The sequence below is a fragment of the Cetorhinus maximus genome, chromosome 5 (genome assembly GCF_964194155.1).
Source record: "Cetorhinus maximus chromosome 5, sCetMax3.hap1.1, whole genome shotgun sequence".
NCBI classification, from domain to species: domain Eukaryota; kingdom Metazoa; phylum Chordata; class Chondrichthyes; order Lamniformes; family Cetorhinidae; genus Cetorhinus; species Cetorhinus maximus.
Genome location: NC_135883.1, coordinates 114837815 through 114856129, shown reverse-complemented (window position 1 = coordinate 114856129; position 18315 = coordinate 114837815). Strand labels below are relative to the sequence as shown.

The 18315-nt window shown below is 40.9% G+C and overlaps 1 protein-coding gene across 2 annotated transcripts in view; it reads right to left on the bottom strand.

Moving 5' to 3' along the window:
* snx17 (sorting nexin 17) overlaps window positions 1-18315 on the bottom strand; it is a 92635-nt gene that overhangs the window by 20817 nt on the left and 53503 nt on the right. For both annotated transcript variants that reach the window (XM_078542329.1, XM_078542330.1), the window contains exons 9-11: window positions 16241-16333; window positions 5366-5569; window positions 3258-3380 (exon numbers count right to left, since the gene is read on the bottom strand). In XM_078542329.1, coding sequence (XP_078398455.1) covers window positions 3258-3380; window positions 5366-5569; window positions 16241-16333 — 420 coding nt within the window. The remainder of the gene's footprint in view (window positions 1-3257; window positions 3381-5365; window positions 5570-16240; window positions 16334-18315) is intronic.

Genomic DNA, 18315 nt, shown 5'->3' with positions numbered 1-18315 from the left:
TATCCGAGGGATCAACTTGGAGACAGTTCAGAGAATGTTCACTAGGTTGATTCCTGAAACGAAGGGATTGTCTTACGAGGAATGGTTGAGCCTATACTCATTGGAGTTTAGAAGAATGAGAGATGGTCATATTGAAACAACATTTTGAGGGGGCTTGACAGGCTGGATGCCTAGAGGATGTTTTCCCTTGCAGGGGAATCTAGATACGGGGTGCATAATTACAGAATAAGGGGTCACCCTTTAAGGCTAAGATGAGGAGGGATTTCTTCTCAAGTGTTGTGAATGTTTGGAATTCACGACCCCAACGGGCTGAGAAGGAGCAGTCAAATTCTTGATTAACAAGGTGGTGAAAGGTTATCGGGAGGTAGGCAGGAATGTGGGGTTGAGGTTACAATCAGGTCAGCTATGATCTTATTGATTGGGGATGTGGGCTCGAAGGGCTGAGTAGCCTACTCCTGCTCCTAATTCGTATGTTGAATATACTTAAAGCTGAGGTAGACAGATTTTTGAACTACAGGGGAGTCAAAGGTTATGGGGAAACAGGCAGGAAAATGGAAGGAAGACTAGATTAGACCGGCCATTATTTTACAGGCCACATGGCCTACTCCTGCTCCTAGTTTTTAATGTGTTTACCTGTTCCTTTTGCTGTCCAGCTCCAGTGATGCCAACATGCTACTATACGGTGTGTACAGGCTGCGGAAGTGAACAAACATCAGCCAGGCTGCTGCAGTTAACACTACACGTGCACGGCTGGGTTAAGGAGATGGAAGCCGAAAGGCGGCAAAAAAAAAATACAGGTCAACAATTGGATTTTGCCAGAAGCAGCTTTGGAAGTGGAGGACCCATTGATGTTTTGATGGTAAATGTGGCACTGTGGGGTTATAGTACAGAATATTTTTATCACACCACTTGAAACCTTCTCATGCACCCCCTAAGAGGCAATGGACCCCCCGGTTGAGAAACCTTATTCCAGGCATTAAATTCAGTTGGATCATACTATACAACAATGGGATCAGGAGTTGGCAGATCAAGCATGGGTATTAAGGGCAAAGAACAAGTGAAGGTAGAGAGTGTCCAGGCACATGGATCCATTATTTACTGAATGCAAGCATAACATTTATAACCACTCTCGAATGATACTTGAAGTGATTCAAATGAGTAGCTATCTCTAGCTAACCAAGCTACTTCAAGAAACTGAAGATCATGCTGGACATGTACAGCCAGTAGCATCAGTGGAGTGTCAATTCTACCCTACATAAAGTATGCACAACGTTCTGACTTTATTTCATGGAAAAATCCCTCCACTTTAAAAGTTCACAACATTAAAAAAGAAAGGAACATAATGTTAAGTGCAACACTGGAGTACCTTTATGTACGACTTTATGTGATTGATGCTGCCAAGACATCTTACCAGTTACTGATGTTACAGTTCCTCTGATAACAGTATCTATTACAAAGACTCCTTTGCCTTCTTGCAATCATTGAAGTCATATGAGTCAATGGAAAATTCACTTCGATGAAATTCCTGATGAGATTTTGGCGAAATTCAGAGACTAAGGCTTCATCATGTTGCTCATGATGGGATGAAACTTTGTTGATTCTCTGCACTTGAGCTTCAAATTTCAACTATACTACCAAATGAAGCCTTGGCCTCTTTCCACAGGGCAAGGAAGGAACAGATAAGGCCTGCGGTGCAGCTGGTTCACATCTGGCAGATTTAAGGGAAGTGCTCCCTATATGAAAAATGCAACATTTCCTGTAGATAAAGCTGCCATTTTATTTTTTCAGCCCGTACCCAAATTAAAACAGCTCACGTATACATTAAGTTGATATTTTGGGCATTATTCAAGTAGTTAACATTAGCCATATACTGAACGATTTAAATTCTCTCACACAGGCAAATCCTGTTGGCAGAAGACGATCAAGCCTGGAAATTAAAATGAGATCAGTGTCCCAACCCTCAAAGAGCACAGGGAAATCCCAAAATAAGCAGGTTTGGGGATGGGCAATGTACCTTGCACAGACAGTTTTAAGCTTGTAACTTGAACTTGTAGACTGAGCTAAAATACATTCATTATTGCGGGCAGATGATTTTAAACTTTGCAAGAAGAGATACTGAAGGAAAGGGATGGTAATGGATAGAGTTGCAAAAGGAGAAAAGCTTAGCAGGAATGTGCCAGCCTTGAAGCCAACTTCCATCAAAGAAAAAAGCAAACTGACAATATTCCTAACCAAATTAGCTATTCAAAAATTGTCACATGGTAATACAGAACTCAAGTATTGCTGAAAAAAAGAGACATGCTTTCAGAGTTTTTTATCCTGCACTCATCAGAGCAGATGCAAGAATGCCAAATTTCAAAGGGAGCAATCTGAGTGTGCTAATTACATTAACAACCAATTTAAGTTGATCAGTCAGGCTCGCAATGTAGTTTATTTACACTTGCTAGAAGCTACATATATTCATACACAGGGACATTTCCTCTGTGTGCAAAAGGAAAATGCCCAGGAATTGCAATTCTTTTGAATTAAACAAAAGGAAACAATAGCTCTCTGGTGCATTCACCTTGGCAACGCCTTGACCAATCAGAACTAATGTGCCGACCAATCAGCACCCTTTTCTCACAGAATGAATTCTTGTTTGAAATTTGGCATTCATGCATCTGTTCTGTCAAGTGCAAGATGAAAAGCTTCGTCAGCATGTCCTTTTTTACAACAATATTTAAAAATTATATTGATTCCTGAATTTTTCACTGCATTGCTCATGGTCAATCTGGAGCAAGGTTATGATATTTAACTGTCAAGTTGGGCAAGCCCTTTATGAGCATTTCTATAAAGTGTCAAATCCAAGTAATTATAGCTTGTTTTCAATTGCTGGAGTCATTCAAAAGACAATAGCTGCTTGTAAATACCATTCCCAAATTGACCACCTTTTCTCTCAAGTATTTTGCATCTTTAACAAACTTATACAGACATTTTAAAAGTACTCTATTTAAGTTTATCGATGCTTTGTCACACATGTAATCTATTATACTTCCCTTAAAACAAATCCAAAAGTAGCCATCACTACTGTTTAATGTGATGAGTTGATTCACTGAAGCGAAACCACCCCACCTAGCAATGCAGCTGAGTACAAGTACATGCATATCACATATGATTCAATCATTCTAACAGTGATAAAGAGAGCTGCTCATTTATTTTTACTATTGGGCCACCACAGGTAAAACATGTTATTGTTCAAAACCAAACATGTGCCTCACCTGAGGGCTGGAAATGGTCACCCATTGGAGTCGGTCTTTGCTCATCAAATACTCAAAAGCCAATTCCAATTTAGTCTCAGTCTTTCCTGGGCTATTTGCTGTGCCATTCATTAGTGGAACTTGCTAGCATTTAAAAACAAAAATAATTACAATTAAAAATACAAGTAGGCTTAAACAGATTTCAATTTGGTTCAACATTTTGATCACCAAGTGTCTAAATTTATAGCAATTTGGTTCATGGTAATCTGAACATAAATAAGGACTGCTCACGCTAAAAGCAGTTAAGTCAATGTTTACAAAGAAAATAGATAGTTGCTTAACACTATTGTAGATTCAGAATAACCAATTTTTCCAACTAAAGTTAGCACATGGGTTTAAACGGTGGAAAATATGGTTCATAACATTGAGATTCATCACTAAAAGCATCCAAAGAGAAACTATACTATTGATAAAATCAATTATAAAATATTAAACTGTCATAGAGGTCAAAACTAATAAGTTTAGAGCAAAGGACAATTCCTTCAAACGATAGGAAGAGGAGGAACAGAGGATAGCCTAAGGGGGACCCTGAAGGTGAATTTCAAGAATGGGGATGACTATAAGAAGAACCCACCATCATTCCTTATTCAATCACCCAACATCAGGGAAATATATCACAGTACGAAAAATGCACTGAAAGCAGGCCGCAGGTGCATGGACTAGCTTAGCACCACACCGCTCATTATTCAAGCAAGGGAATTATGCTTCAAGAAAGTGTAACAAGTGTCTATAGAGACCCTGCAAAAATTGTTTTCAAATGTAATCACAGTGCAAGTACAATGGCTCTAACTCACCTGCCCTGTTTAGGAGCATCACAGGATACATTTTACATCATTCAATAGGATAATCTGTTGTAATTGGAGGGAATGCACACAATTTTGGAGTGCTGCTCACCATGCTTTTTCTAAGAAGGATCCTGGTATCAGATGCCCAATAGTGAGGCCAAAAACTCTGACTTAACAATAACTAATTAGTGATCATCTTCCTTAAGAGTAGGGAAAGAGGAGAGGTAGAACAAAAAGTAAGATGTATTTGAGGGTCAACATGGCTTCAGGATGACATAACTAGCATTGGGAACAAGTTCACGGTAGACTTAGTAGTCTGATGCCTGAGTCAGGCTAGTAGTTCAGGGAATTGTTTTCATTATTTAGGATGAGACACATGCTGGCAATGCCTTATTTACTGCCACCCTTGGCTGCCCCAAGTAGAGTGGGTTGCTTTCTTGATGTAGCAACTGTACAAATGAGTGGTTTGCTAAACAACTTCAGGTGGTGACTGAGAGTCAACTGTATAATGGGGTCAGAAGGGTAGGAGTAGCAGCTTTCTTCCCTGAAGGATTTAATCTAGCTGCTTTTATAGTAGATTTTCCTATTGCTTACAAATTACTAAATTTGTCATACAAGGATTTGGACTCAACTTCTAGGTTGCTAATCCAGTACCATAACCACTCTTGAAATATTAGATTAGAATATTGTACCCAATAATGGAACTTAAAAGGAGCAGACATGTCACTGGAAACTGAGATAATCAATGTTAATGATTTTAATTAAGGGATAAATGTTGGTCAGAACTCCAGGAACATTCCCTGCTCTTTTTCAAATAATCCATTAGGACCTTTTAGTCCACCTGAGCAGGCTGATAGAGCCCAAGTTTAACATTTCATCTAAAGGCCTGCATCTCCAATAGTGCAGGACTCCCTTAGTACTGAATCTAAATATCTGTCTAGACTATGTGCTCAAGGCTCTAGAGTTGGGCTTGAATGCTCAATTTTCTGTCAAAAGAGGAAAGTGTGCTACTATTGAGCCAAAGCTGTCACAAGATTATTTTAAGAAAATCAGCAGTGCTGAATAAAACTTTAATCCTCCTTGGGTTACACAGGATCTGTAAATTTTCCTGAATATTTGAAAGCACAAAACAATGAATTTCAAGCAAGTTATATTGAACAGTTTGAGCTAAGAGTCTAGCTTCTAATTTTAACAATCTTTCAAACAAGTGGAGAACATCCTGCAGCAAATTTGCCGGTAAATAACGGGTCAGTAAAATGTTTAAAACCCTCCTGTAATACTTACTGAAGAAGTGACACGCCAGCATCTCATGCGTGTGACCTTGAAACTACCTTCTTTGATTTGGTCGTTGGGCAATTTGACATGAAAATTCAGTTCATTGTTACCGGCGCTGACTATTACATGACAACCCTTCTCTGGAAAATCAGTGATGCAAGGGTCAAACTTGATATATCCATAATACTTCAGCGTTTGAGCCAGACTGATAAACTGCACAGAAACACAACAATTTACATCTTCACAGCTTGGTCCTTTAAGGGTGACAAAATCCTTTGTTAACATGGAAGAGAAAATTATGCACATTATTAAAAAACATACTAACGCACACAAGAATCTTGCTTCCTTCATCAGGAAAGTCCACAACATGGTGACACATTCATTTTTACATATAGAGAGAAAAAGGATTTGCATGATGCCTTTCATGATATCAGGATTTCTCAAAGCATTCTATAGCTGATGATGTACTGTTGAAGTGTTGTCACTGTGTTGATGTGGTAGCTAATTTGTGTACAGCTAGGTCCCACAAACAGCAAAGAAAAATATGGTTTGGTCATTTATTTAAGTATTGGCTGAGAGATAAATACTGTCTTAGTCATTCAGAAAGGGGGACAAGTTAAAAAAAAAGGCTAGTGAATATTAGCCCTCATCTCAAGGGGGCTGTCATACAAAGAGATAGAAGCAATGCTATAGTTGTACAAAGCTCTGGTTACATTGTTTCTGAAGTACTGCATTCAGTTCTAATCATTACACCCAGGAAGGATATATTGGCTTTGGAGGGGGTGCAGCAAACTCACCAGAATGATACCAGGGCTAAATGGGTTAAATCATGAAGACTGGTCGCATAAGGAAATGGCGAAGGCATTGAGCAGGTATTTTGTGTCTATGTTCACTGTAGAAGACTTCTACAGTGAAAGAAAACTTTCCAAACATACTTAAATCAAGAGATGGAGGAATTTAAAACAATTACCATCACCAGTCACACAAGGTATTATGAAGACTGGTAGCACAAGGAAATGGAGGGGGCATTTCTCTTCTATTCTCTTGAGTATAGAAGATCGCAGAGTGATCCAATTGAGATGTTCAATGGCCAAAGCATTTGATAGGGTTGCTAGAGAATATATATTTCCACTGGTGCGAGAGTCCAGAAAAAGGGAGCATAACCTTAAAGTTAGAGCAAGGGAATGTCATAGGAATATAGGACTTAGGAGCACGAGTAGGCTCTTTGGTGCTTCGAGTCCTCTTTGCCATTCAACCATGGCTGATCCAGTTGTAGTCTCAACTCCACTTTCCTATCTGCCTCCCATAACCCTTGACGCTCTTGTCCATCAAAAATCTATCCAACTCAGCCTTGAATAAGTTCAATGACCAGGCCTCCACTGATTTCTGGGGAAGAGAATTCTACATACTAACAATCCTGAAAAAAATTCTCCTCATTGACATCTTAAAAGGGAGACCCCTTATTCTTAAACTATGCCCGCTAGTTCTAGTCTCTCCTACAAGAGGAAATATCCTCCCGGTATCCACTCTATCAAGCCCCCTCAGGATCTTATATGCTTCAATATAAGTACCCTACATTCTTCTAAACTCCAATGGGTATAGGCCCAACTTGTTCAACCCTTCTTTATAAGATAAGCCCTTCATCCCAAGAAGAGTCAAGTGAAACTTCTCTGAACTGTTTAAAACACAATTATATCTTTCTTCAAATAAGGAGACCAAAACTGTAGACGGTATTTCAGATGTGGTCTCACAAAGGCCCTGCACAACTGCAGTAAAACTTCCCTGCTTTTATATTTCATTTCCCCTTGCAATAAACACCAACATTCCATTTGCCTTCCTAATCACTTGCTGTACTTGCATACTAATTTTTTTGATTCATGTACCAGGACACCCAGGGTCCCTTTGTACCATGGAGTTTTGCAATCTCTCTCCATTTAAATAGTATACTGCTTTTCTATTCTTCCTGCCAAAGTAGACAAGTTCACATTTTCCCGTATTATACTCCATCTGCCAAATTTTTGGCCACTCATTTAACTATAATCACTTTGCAGTTTCTCTACCTCCTCTTAACAACTTACTTTCCTACCTACCTTGGTGTCATCAGCAAATTTAGCTAGCATACATTACATCCCTTCATCCAAGTCATTGATATAGATTGTAAACAGTTGAGGCCCAGCACTGATCCATGTGGCACTCCACTAGTTACAGCTTGCCAACCTGAAAATAACCCATTTAACCCTACATTCTGCTTCCTGTTAGTTTAGCTAACCAATCCTTTATCCATGCTAACACGTTACCCCCTACATCATGTACTCTTATGTTGTGTAGTAACCTTTGATGTGGCACCTTATCAAATGCCTTTTGGAAATCCTAGTACACCACACCTACAGGTTCCCCTTTTCCCACCTTGCTCGTTATTTCCTCAAAATACTCCAATAAATTGGTTAAACACAATTTCCCTTTCACAAAGCCATGTTGACTCTGACTGATCCTATTATGTTTTTCTAAGTATCTTGCTTTAACCTCTTTGAATGGATTCAAGCAAATTCCGTTCACAGGTGTTAGGCTAACTGGTCTAACTATTTCTGTCTCCCTCCTTTTCTTAATAAATGTGTTACATTTGCCATTTTCCAATACACTGGGACCCTTCAGAAGGAATTTTGGAAGAATATAACCAACATCTCTACTTTCTGCAGCCACTTCTTCCAAGGCCTTTGGATGCAAGCCATCTGGTACTGGGGACTTGGTCAGCCTTTAGGTCTAATAGTTTCCCCAGCAACTTTTCTCTGGTAATGGTGATCGTTTTAAATTCCTCCATCCCTTTCATTTCTTAATTTAAGTGTTCTTGGAAAGTTTTCTAAGTCTTCAACAGTGAAGATGGATGCAAAATACCTGCTCAATGCCTTTATTTCCTTGTTTTCCACGATCAATTTCCCAGACACACTCTCTAGAGGACCAACAATAGCTTTAGTTACTCTTTTCCCATTTAAATACTTGTAGAAACTCAATTTTTACACTACTAGCTAGCTTTCCCTCATACTCTACTTTCTCCATCTATCATTTTTAGTCATTCTTTGCTGGTTCTTACAATCTGAACAATTTTCTGCCCCATCAGTAATCTTTGCAGATTTGTACAGTGTTTCTTTCAATTTGATACAATCCTTAACTTCCTTATTTAGCCACAGATATTGCATCCTTCTCAAAGAGTCTTGCTTTCTCACTGGAATAAATCTTTGCTGAGGTTATTAAATACCTCCTTAAAAGGTTGCTGCTACATTTCTACTGTCCTACCTTTTAACCTAGTTTCTCAGTTCACTTTGGCCAGCACTGCCCTTCATAGCCTTATAGTTTCCTTTATTTAGGTTTAAAGCACAAATCTTAGACCCCTTCAAACTGAACATGAAATTCAGTCATGTTATGATTGCTGTCACCTAGAAGTTCCTTTACCATAAGGTTATTGATTAATTCCATCTTATCACACATTACCAGGTCTAGAATACCCTGCTCCCTGGTCGGCTCCAGTATGTACTGCTCTGAAATAATTCTCCTGAATATACTCATGGTATTCAGTGACTGATGAAAGTATTCTACAGCCTATTTTCACTAGTCTTTAAAACTGTACATCATAATGAGCCTATCATTCTCTCACCATTATACCTCCATTATTGAATACACATTATTTTCTATGAAATAAGAAAGGAGAGAATAAGGTTACCTATAGCTTGGAACTTTTGGCACTTGTACTTGCAAAACACATGCATTTATGTATAAATGAACAGGAAAAGGAAAAAGCTTCATTTGAGGAGCCTTCTAAGATGTCATCCCTCCTTACTGCTGTAATTGATTCCTTGATCAATATTGTAATACCTACTCCTCTTTTACCTCATTCTCTGTCTTGCCTGAAGACCCTATATCCTGGAATATTGAGCTGCCAATCCTGCCCCTCTCTCAACCATGTCTCTGTGACAGCAATGACATCATACTTCCATGTCTTAATTTGTGCCCTCAACTCATCTACCTTATTCATCAGACTCCTTACATTAAAATAAATACCATCCAAACTTGCCAAACTCCCTTGTGCCTTAACTGGCCTATAATTTCGATGCCTTCCAGACTCACTTGCGCTCTCTCCTAATTTTAGCTGTGCATCTCCCCCTGCTGAACCTCCTCTCAGGATCCCACCCCACTGCTAAGTTAGTTTAAACCCTCCCCAACAGCACTAGCAAACCTCCCTTCAAGGATGTTGGTCCTATTCCAGTTCAGGTACAACCTGTCCGCCTTGTACAGGTCCTACCGCCCCCAGAAACAGTCCCAATGTCCCAGAAACCTAAAGCCCTCCCTCCTCTCCAGCCACGCATTCATCTGGATGAGCCTCCTATTTCTATACTCACTAGTGCGTGCCACTGGAAGTAATACAGAGATTACTACCTTTGAGGTCCTGTTTTTTGATCTGTTTCCTAGTTCCCTAAATTCTGCTTGCAGGACCTCAACCCTCTTTCTACCTATGTTGTTGGTACCAATATGTACCACGATTTCTGTCTGTTTGCCCTCCCCCTTTAGAATGCCCTGCAGCCGTTCAGTGACATCCTTAACCCTGGCACCAGGGAGGCAATATACCATCCTGTAGTCACGTCTACAGCCACAGAAATGCCTGTCTGTTCCCCTTACTATCGAGTCTCCTACCACTATTGCTCTTCCCCTCTTTTTCCTCCCCCCCCGTGCAGCTGAGCCACTCACAGTGCCATGAGCGTGGCTGTACTCCCCAGAGGAACAGTCATTCTCACCTTTTTCCAAACACAGAAAAACAGTTCTCAAGTGAGATGCACCCTGGGGATTTCCTGCCTACCTGCCTGACACCTTTCTTCTGACTGATGGTCATCCAGTCCCTCTCTGTCTGCACTTCCGTAAGCTGTGGGGTGGCCACGTCTAAAAACGTGCTATCCACGAAACTCTCAGCCTCGCGGATGCACCTTAGTGCCTCCAGCTGCCACTCAAGCTCCGAAACTCAGAGCTCAAGTATCTGCAGCTGGTGGCACTTCCTGCACGTGGTCGGTCAGAGCGCAAGGAGCGTCTAGGACTTCCCACATGTTGCAGGCAGTACATAACATGGGACTGAGCTGCCCTGCCATGCCTCTAGTTGAAAATAAAACCTACTTACTTTAAGTTAAATACAGTAAAAAAAAGTTAAATTTATGTACTTTAAATAAAAACTAGAACCCTTACCTTTCCTTAGCTTAATTTATTTTAAACTGGAGAAAAACTGGTAGGAATAAGGAGGCTATATGCTCCTTGGAAAATAGTATAAATGGAGTGAGGAGCAGCGGGCTCCAAGGGTAGATACACAAATCACTAAAAGTAGCGATGCATTTATAAGGTTATAAAAACAAAGCAAGCATAGCATTGGAATTCATTTTGAGAGATAGAATTGAAAAGCAGAGAGGTTGTGTTCTGATCTTCATATTATGTAAAAAGCACAGGAGAAGGTGCCACAGAAATTTACCAGAATTATACAATTGGAGAAGTTACACCCATCGAAGATCGAACAGGCCGAGTCTCTACGTAAAAGAGAAGGCTGGGGGGGGGGAAACCTGATAGACAGCTTTTAAGATTACAAAAGAGTTTGATAGAGTAGCTTAAAAAAAATTCCACTTGTGGGCGAGACAAGAACTCGGTCATAAATGTAAAATAATCTATCTCAGAAGAAATAATTTCTCTGTATTGTTATGAATATCTAATTTTATGATTAATATTAGAGTTTTGAAAATTGAATTTTTCAATGTAAGATAAATGGGAAAAGGCCTGGATTTGAGAAATTGGTAAACACCTCTTACGATAATTACAATTCAAAGGATGGTCCGTGTTTACTTAAAGGGGTTAGAGATGTGAAAAAGAGCAAGCAACAGGTGGTCCCCTCTCAGCTTCATAATGGACCCAGTGAGCCTGGTAAGATTGCAATTGCCCCCATCAGATATAAATTATTCATGTGTGTCCCAGAATCAAAGGCATGTTTTGAAGGTAAAGTTAATTAGTTTAAATCTTTGTCTGGACATCCCAGATGTGCCACATTGCCGTGGGGATAATTGCAGGGAGTTTTTTTTGGTTTGGGGTTTTATTGCTATGTTTTCTCACTAAAATCTACCAGGAGCTGAAAAGCAGCTGGAAACGGTAGCAGACGGCTGTCAGAACCAAGGGTGTTTTCCGAGTTGGAATCATTAAGCAAGAAGACAGTGAGGCCCATGCTTGAGCTGTGGAGTTCACAACTGTGAGGAGTTGGAGGGCTCGCCTAGCCGAATGCGACTGGAAGGACCCCAAGAAATCTCGTACCTTGGAGAACAGCAGGAATATTGAGGAGAATCAAAGTGAATTCCTGAGAACTATGGCACACTTTGGTTTGGTCCCAGAAGATCCTGTAAAGTTTAAGGGAACTGATGGGTGGGAATAAAAGTAGAACAAGGAGTTGTGTTGAGGTTTTCAGGCATTAAGTAAATAGTGCTTGCTTTGTTCAACTCTAGTACGGTAAAGGTTTTTATTTAAGCTGTGAAATCCTGCAGCGAAATTCCTTCAGTTAATAACTAGGAGTTTGAATTTATTTTTTTAAAGTTATTGGTCTCCAAGGCTGTAATAGTATCCATCCTATTTGAACCACTTGATCAGATTACCCCTTAAGAGACTACAAAGCTTTGGAAATACGCCTTCAAAATTTGCCTCTAAGCCCTAGTATCTTGCGAATCTGCACTACACCTATTTCAAGGCCAATATTTTTTCCTGAGGTGTAGTGCTCAAAGCTGAATGCAATACTCCATATGGAGTCTGATCATGGTCCTGTAAAACTGAAGAATAACTCCTTTTTTAAAAAAAAAAATCATTCTTGAGACGTAAGCATTTCAGGCAAGGGCAGCATCTGTTGTCCATCCTTAATTGCCCATGACAAGGTGGTTGAGAGCCACCTTCTTGAACTGCAACAGTCCATACGGTGCAGGGATGGCCACAGTACTATCAGCAGCAGTTTGATACAACTGAATGGAATGCTGGGTGTTAGGGATTTGGGGGGAGGGGGAAAAGAGTTAAGCTGAAACCCCCAATTCCCTTCCCGTCTTTCTGTAATCATTGTTTTGTTCTTTGGAAAGATAGCTTTGTGTATTTCTAAGCCCCCTTTTGCATGTGGTCAATTAAAAAATCCAGCAGCAGGCTTTTGTGGGTTTAAATAAAGTTTTTTTTATTCACACACTCACCCAGAAAAATCCAAAACGCTACATCAATCACACACCACACACTCACGAAAGATAGCGCTGAAGAAGACAGTGAACTTCTACAAGTGTCAAATCAAAGGAACAGTTAACAGTTCGCATGTCTAACTCATTGTAGGAAAGTAGTCTTTTTGGGTCTGGTGATGAAGGAATCTTTCCCACTCGAGTTGTTGTTTAGATGGGTTCAAACTGCTCAAGTCAGATATCTAGATTGTTACAGGATCCTCCTCCAAGAGGTGTATGCTCAGCAGGTCATGAAGTTAGGTACTTGTGGCTTTTGTATCAGGACATCCAATTCCTTTATAGGTGGGCTTGGGAATTTTGTAATCAGGCTGGGAGGCTTTTAAAGAGACTATTACAGCCTCTTGGTTCTTAAAAGATAAAGATGACACTGCGTTTTCTGCATCTTTGGTATTTTTCTGTCAATTGCACTGGTTTGAGTCTTTCAATAAAACTTGTTATCTTGAGCCTGTTTCGGTCACATGACCGATGCTGGTGTCGTCCAACCAGAATGGTTTGGAAGTCCAAAACTATCACTACACAATAGGAGATAGATGGTAAGTCTTTCACACTTAACTGGTGTATATCATAACTGTTCTCGTCAGCTTTATTTTGTTAAATTGCAAACTTGGAGACAGAGTCTAGGAGTCCATTGATTCTGTGCTTGGAGCAAGCTTTGAACAATGTCCATTCCAGGGGTAGGTTCCCCCACCCAGGGTGATTCAATTAGAGCTTTCTAGAAGCTTGAAATATTCTGTTGAATAAGCAAATGTTACCTGACCTCTTGACAACCATTTTAGCGCGTGTCCATTTTAAAATATAAAAGACAGTTCCAGAAGCTTGAAACCTGGAATGTGTTACTGTCAAATATATGAACAGGACATGCCTTTACTGTGCATGATACTAGGCTGTTTCAGAGGTCAGTTATGGCCAAGCACGTTGCTATTGATCTGGAGTCACTTGTAGGCCAGACCAAGTGAGGATGGAAGATTTCCTTCTATGAAGGACATTAGTAAACTAGGTCATTTTTACTCTTTTTACAATAATCCAGTAGTCTCATGACCATTATTAATGAGACTAGCATTTTATTTAAAAAATTGAATTTAAATCCCTCCTGCTGCCATGATTGGGTTTGCACTCATAGGTTGGATTAGAAGCAGTCCCTCCTGCTGGGAAACATTGTAGCTGGACCCAGTTAATTGTGGGAGAGGCCCTGCCTCAGTCTGCCAGCAGCGGCGAAAACCTCCAATTAAGTCGGAGGGCAGAAGGAGCTGGCACGACATTCCTGGCCACCAGCAGCGGGATGTAAAACAGGCTCATTAAATGAGCCAATTGACACCTATTATCCAAGCCCACCGCAATTTAATGGCAGCTCAAAGATTAAATGGGGGGTGCATGCTTCCCCACACCTCCTGAAGGCCGCCCACCATTTTGGGGTGTGTGGGGGGGCGGGGGGGGAGATCCCTCATGGTGCCTAATTGAGGCATGGGGTGGGCACCACTGAAGGCCAGCCCCTGACAACTCCTGCACAACCACCCCCCCACCACCCCCACTCTTGATCCCCATGACTCACCTTTGGTCTGGGGTCCTGCAATGATCTTGGACCTCTGGTGGGTGCATTCCGCCAGCTGCCACTGCACCCGATAATGGCATGAGATGCTGCTGGCCTCTGATTGGCTGACAGCTCCCGGCAGGTGGAACTTCCTCTGCTGGGGGCCTCAATCATGGGGAAGGCCCATTGATGGTTGTTTAGGCACTTAATTCTGTTGGGCTTTCCCCCCATGGATCTGAGAGGGGATTCCCACCAGTTCTCCAACAAGTGGGTGAGACCCCCCCCAATCAATGATCCAACAGAATCCAGGCCGGCCCATTGCTCCAACACATTTTCCTGGGCCTCTGATCACTGCTTCAGTAACATTAGCACTATGCTATCATCCTCCCTTAGCTGTGTATCCCAGCCCCCTTGACATAATGGCCCACCCTTTTTGATAACTTTACACCTCTGCACTAGCTTTTAGTAATTTGATGACATAGGCACGCTAATTCCATTTCTCCTCTAAAGTTTCCACTCTTTCACCATTTAAAAACTATTACTATTTATCACTTTGCCAGCTACATAATTCACTGTGCCTTACTTGCTGTCATCTGCAAATCTGGATGTACAGCTCTATTTCTTGATGCATGTTATTAACATATATGGTAAAAACCTGACGCCTCAGTACAGATCCCCAGGAACACCTACCAGAGTACATTGTCTTTACCGTTTTATAATTGATCAGCAAGAGAACCAGGAACAACACGAGGAAAACCTTTTTTTTTTTATATACAGAAAATGGTTAGGATCTGAAATGCACTGCTTGAAAGTGTATTGGAGGCAATTCAATCGTGGCTTTCAAAAAGGGAAATGGATAATTTTCTGAAGAGAAAGATTCGCAAGGCTACGGAGAAAGGGCAGAGGAGTGGCACTAGCTGAGTTCCTCTTGCTGAGAGCTGAAATGGCTGCCTCCTGTGTTATAAATGCTATGATTCCTTCTACGTCGTCCATCTCCCCACCAATTACCAAACATGTTTGCAAGGTTACCCCCAATACTTTTAGTTTTGCCAATCCCTTGTGCAAAACATCAAAGGCTTTCTAGATGCCCATGCAAACATCTACAGACTCTCCCTTATTTACAATTGTAGTGACCTCATCAAAAAATTGAACTAGAATAACCAGATATGACTTTCCCTTTATATATCCATGCCAACACTCTGAACAGTTCATAATGATCCACCCACTCCCAGTAACTTCCCCACAACAAACAGAAAACATCTGGTGCACTTAGTGAAAGGGATAGAAATAAATAAGGTGGCCGTGGGGGGTGGGGGGGGGGGGGGGTGGTGGGGGGGGGGAGAGAGGAGGCTGATGCTGAAAGGAAGAAAATTATTAAAAGAAATGCAGGAACAGATGCTGGAATTTGTGATAAAGGTTGAACAAGAAAGTTTCAATAATGGAAGAACAAAAGAGGCAGGAAGGTTTGAGAAGGGATTGGCCAAGTGGGGCCAAGGCAACTGAAAACTTTGCTTTGGAGTAATTTGATGAGGATTTTCAATTCAATGCACTAGAGGGCAGGAAGACAGTGCAGATAAATGAGAACAGAAAGGATGGTTGTTCTTAGGCAGCTGAACTGGAATTTGAATGATTGAGGATGCAACACTGCCCAATGCATAGCAATGATTTCCATCATGTATTTGGCAAACTTGTAAAAGCTTTTTTGCACCAATTAGTTAATTTACATCAAATGCTTAATAAACACATCACTTCTGTAATTTCCTCACAATATTACAGTCTGTCACTCACTGATGAACAGATTTTCCAAGAGGCAATGTCAAGCCCATTTCAAAGCTAAATGCCATAATCTCAAATTTCTATCTTTTACCATTGTGGAAATGTTTTTTTGCTCAATCTCCTCTGCTCACCTCTACCATGGGGAATCTCTGCATTCAAAAAACAGTAGTCACAATGGCATAGGGAGACAGACATGCAATACATCAAGATTAAGAGATTCTATTTTCAAAAGAGGTTGTACTTTTGGCACTAATAGAATGAAAACTATATAAAGAAAGCCTAAGTACCAGAGTACCTAACTCAACTCACCTCTTTTTTGGAACCTTTTTCTTGAAGTGATTTCAGCTGTCGGTGTTGCTCCTTATTGACAAGGATCCACCCCCGTTCAATGTCTGCTACTGTCTGTTAAAAGGAAATTCTTTTAGTTAGGGAGAACTAGCTTTTGATATGTCGTTTAAATGCACTAAAGTTTTCACTGAAGGAAGAACATGAAGGCAGGCAGTAGTTTTAACATTTCAAGTGTCTGCATGAGCCCATTTATTTTACCTTTCACCCCAAAAATAATCAGGAATTCACATCTGTGTATTGAAGGCGCTAATCTCCTCAACTGGAAACCTTACTTGAATGTATCCTGGATGTTCTTATGAAAATGTATTTTCTAATGCAGTGATTTCCAAACCAAGCACTGGGACCCCTAGTGGGGCTGTAGGATGAAATTTTGAAATCTCAAGGTCAGACTGTAATGGCGGCCACAAAGCTGCCTAATGGAACTCTGATTGAACTACAGTTCCTTGGCATGTTCCACAGCAAGAGTCTGGCTGGTTATCGCGAGATCTGTGGGAGCTGGCTTCTATTTTGCTGCCTTGAGTTTGATCCAGCAGTATTCACTATGGCATCCTGGGAGGGATGAGGCAAGCGGCAGGGTTGGGGAAGAAAGCAGCGAGCAGCAGAGTTGGGGAGCGAGAGGGAGATGACGATGTTTCTGTTACAAATGCCTCTAGCTTAGTTTGCAGCCTGAATTTTAATTGCCCATTCTCTGAGGGCACATTATTTTATTTATTGTACACTTATATGTGGAGCATGACAGCATGTGCGCTCTGATGTAATGTCCTTTGTCAAAAATATCCACTCCATGGTTCAATTAGTATACAAAGCTTCCTGCGCCACTGGAACAGAAATGATTTTAACGCTGCCACTTTATACCAGCCCTTTCGTATGGCAAGCAAATTGCGTGAGTGTCACTAAGCAGCGCGACTGTAGACAGACTGCTGACGGGGTGGCCGTTTTATGGATAGAACAATCATATAGGCCTTTATTTCAAAGGGAATGCAGTATAAAAATAGGGAAGTCTTCCTAAAACTATACAAGTCACTAGTTAGACCTAGAACACTGAGCAATTTTGGTCTCCTTATCTAAAGAAAGATACACTGGCATCGGAGACAGTCCAGAGAAGCTTCACTAGGTTGAACCTGGTATGGAGGGATTTTCTTATGAGGAGATATTGAGTAGGTTGAGCCTGTACTCATTGGAGTTTAGAAGAATGAGAGGCGACCTTATTGAAACATAAAAGATTCTTAGGGGGCTTGACAGGGTAGATGCCGAGAGGTTGTTTCCCTTTGTGGGAGAGTCTAGGACCAGAGGGCATAATCTCAGAGTAAGGGGTTACCCATTTAAACAGAGATGAGGAGGAATTTTTTCTCTCAGAGGGTAGTTAATCAGTGGAATTCTTTACCACAGAGGGCTGTAGAAGCTGGGTCATTAAGTACATTCAAGGCTGAGACAGACAGCTTTTTAATCAATAAGGGAATCAAGGGTTATGGAAAAAAGGCAGGAAAGTGAATTGAGGATTATCAGATCAGCCATGATCTCATTGAATAGCGGAGCAGACTTGATGGGACGAATGGCCTACTTCTGCTCCTAAGTCTTATGGTTTCATCCATGTTAGTACAATTAGGAGAGGCAGAAGCTGTGTAGCAAAGCAACTAATTCCTTACAGCAGCAGTCTACATCACGTGAAGCCTTTACAGGGCTTGGGGCACATCTCTTACAAACAATTAAACATCAATGCAAGTTGCACAAAACCTCCAGCCCACCCTTCGCTCTCACTCTGGGGTCACGTCAACTTAAAAGCATTAAAATGAGGTCACTGCAGGAAAAAGTTTGGGAAGCACTGATCTGATAGTGTAAAAGATCCCATAAACAGAATTGAGACAAATCACCAGGTAATAATTTTTGGTAATTATGCATTAAGAAAAGACCATGTTAGGTTCTCTGCCAATATTTAATAAAGCACTGATGCGAAGCAGCCATTTAAAACTTCTGGGATATCTTGGGATTTGACAGCAGCATCTACGAATGGAATGTTTTACTGTGTTCTAAGTCCT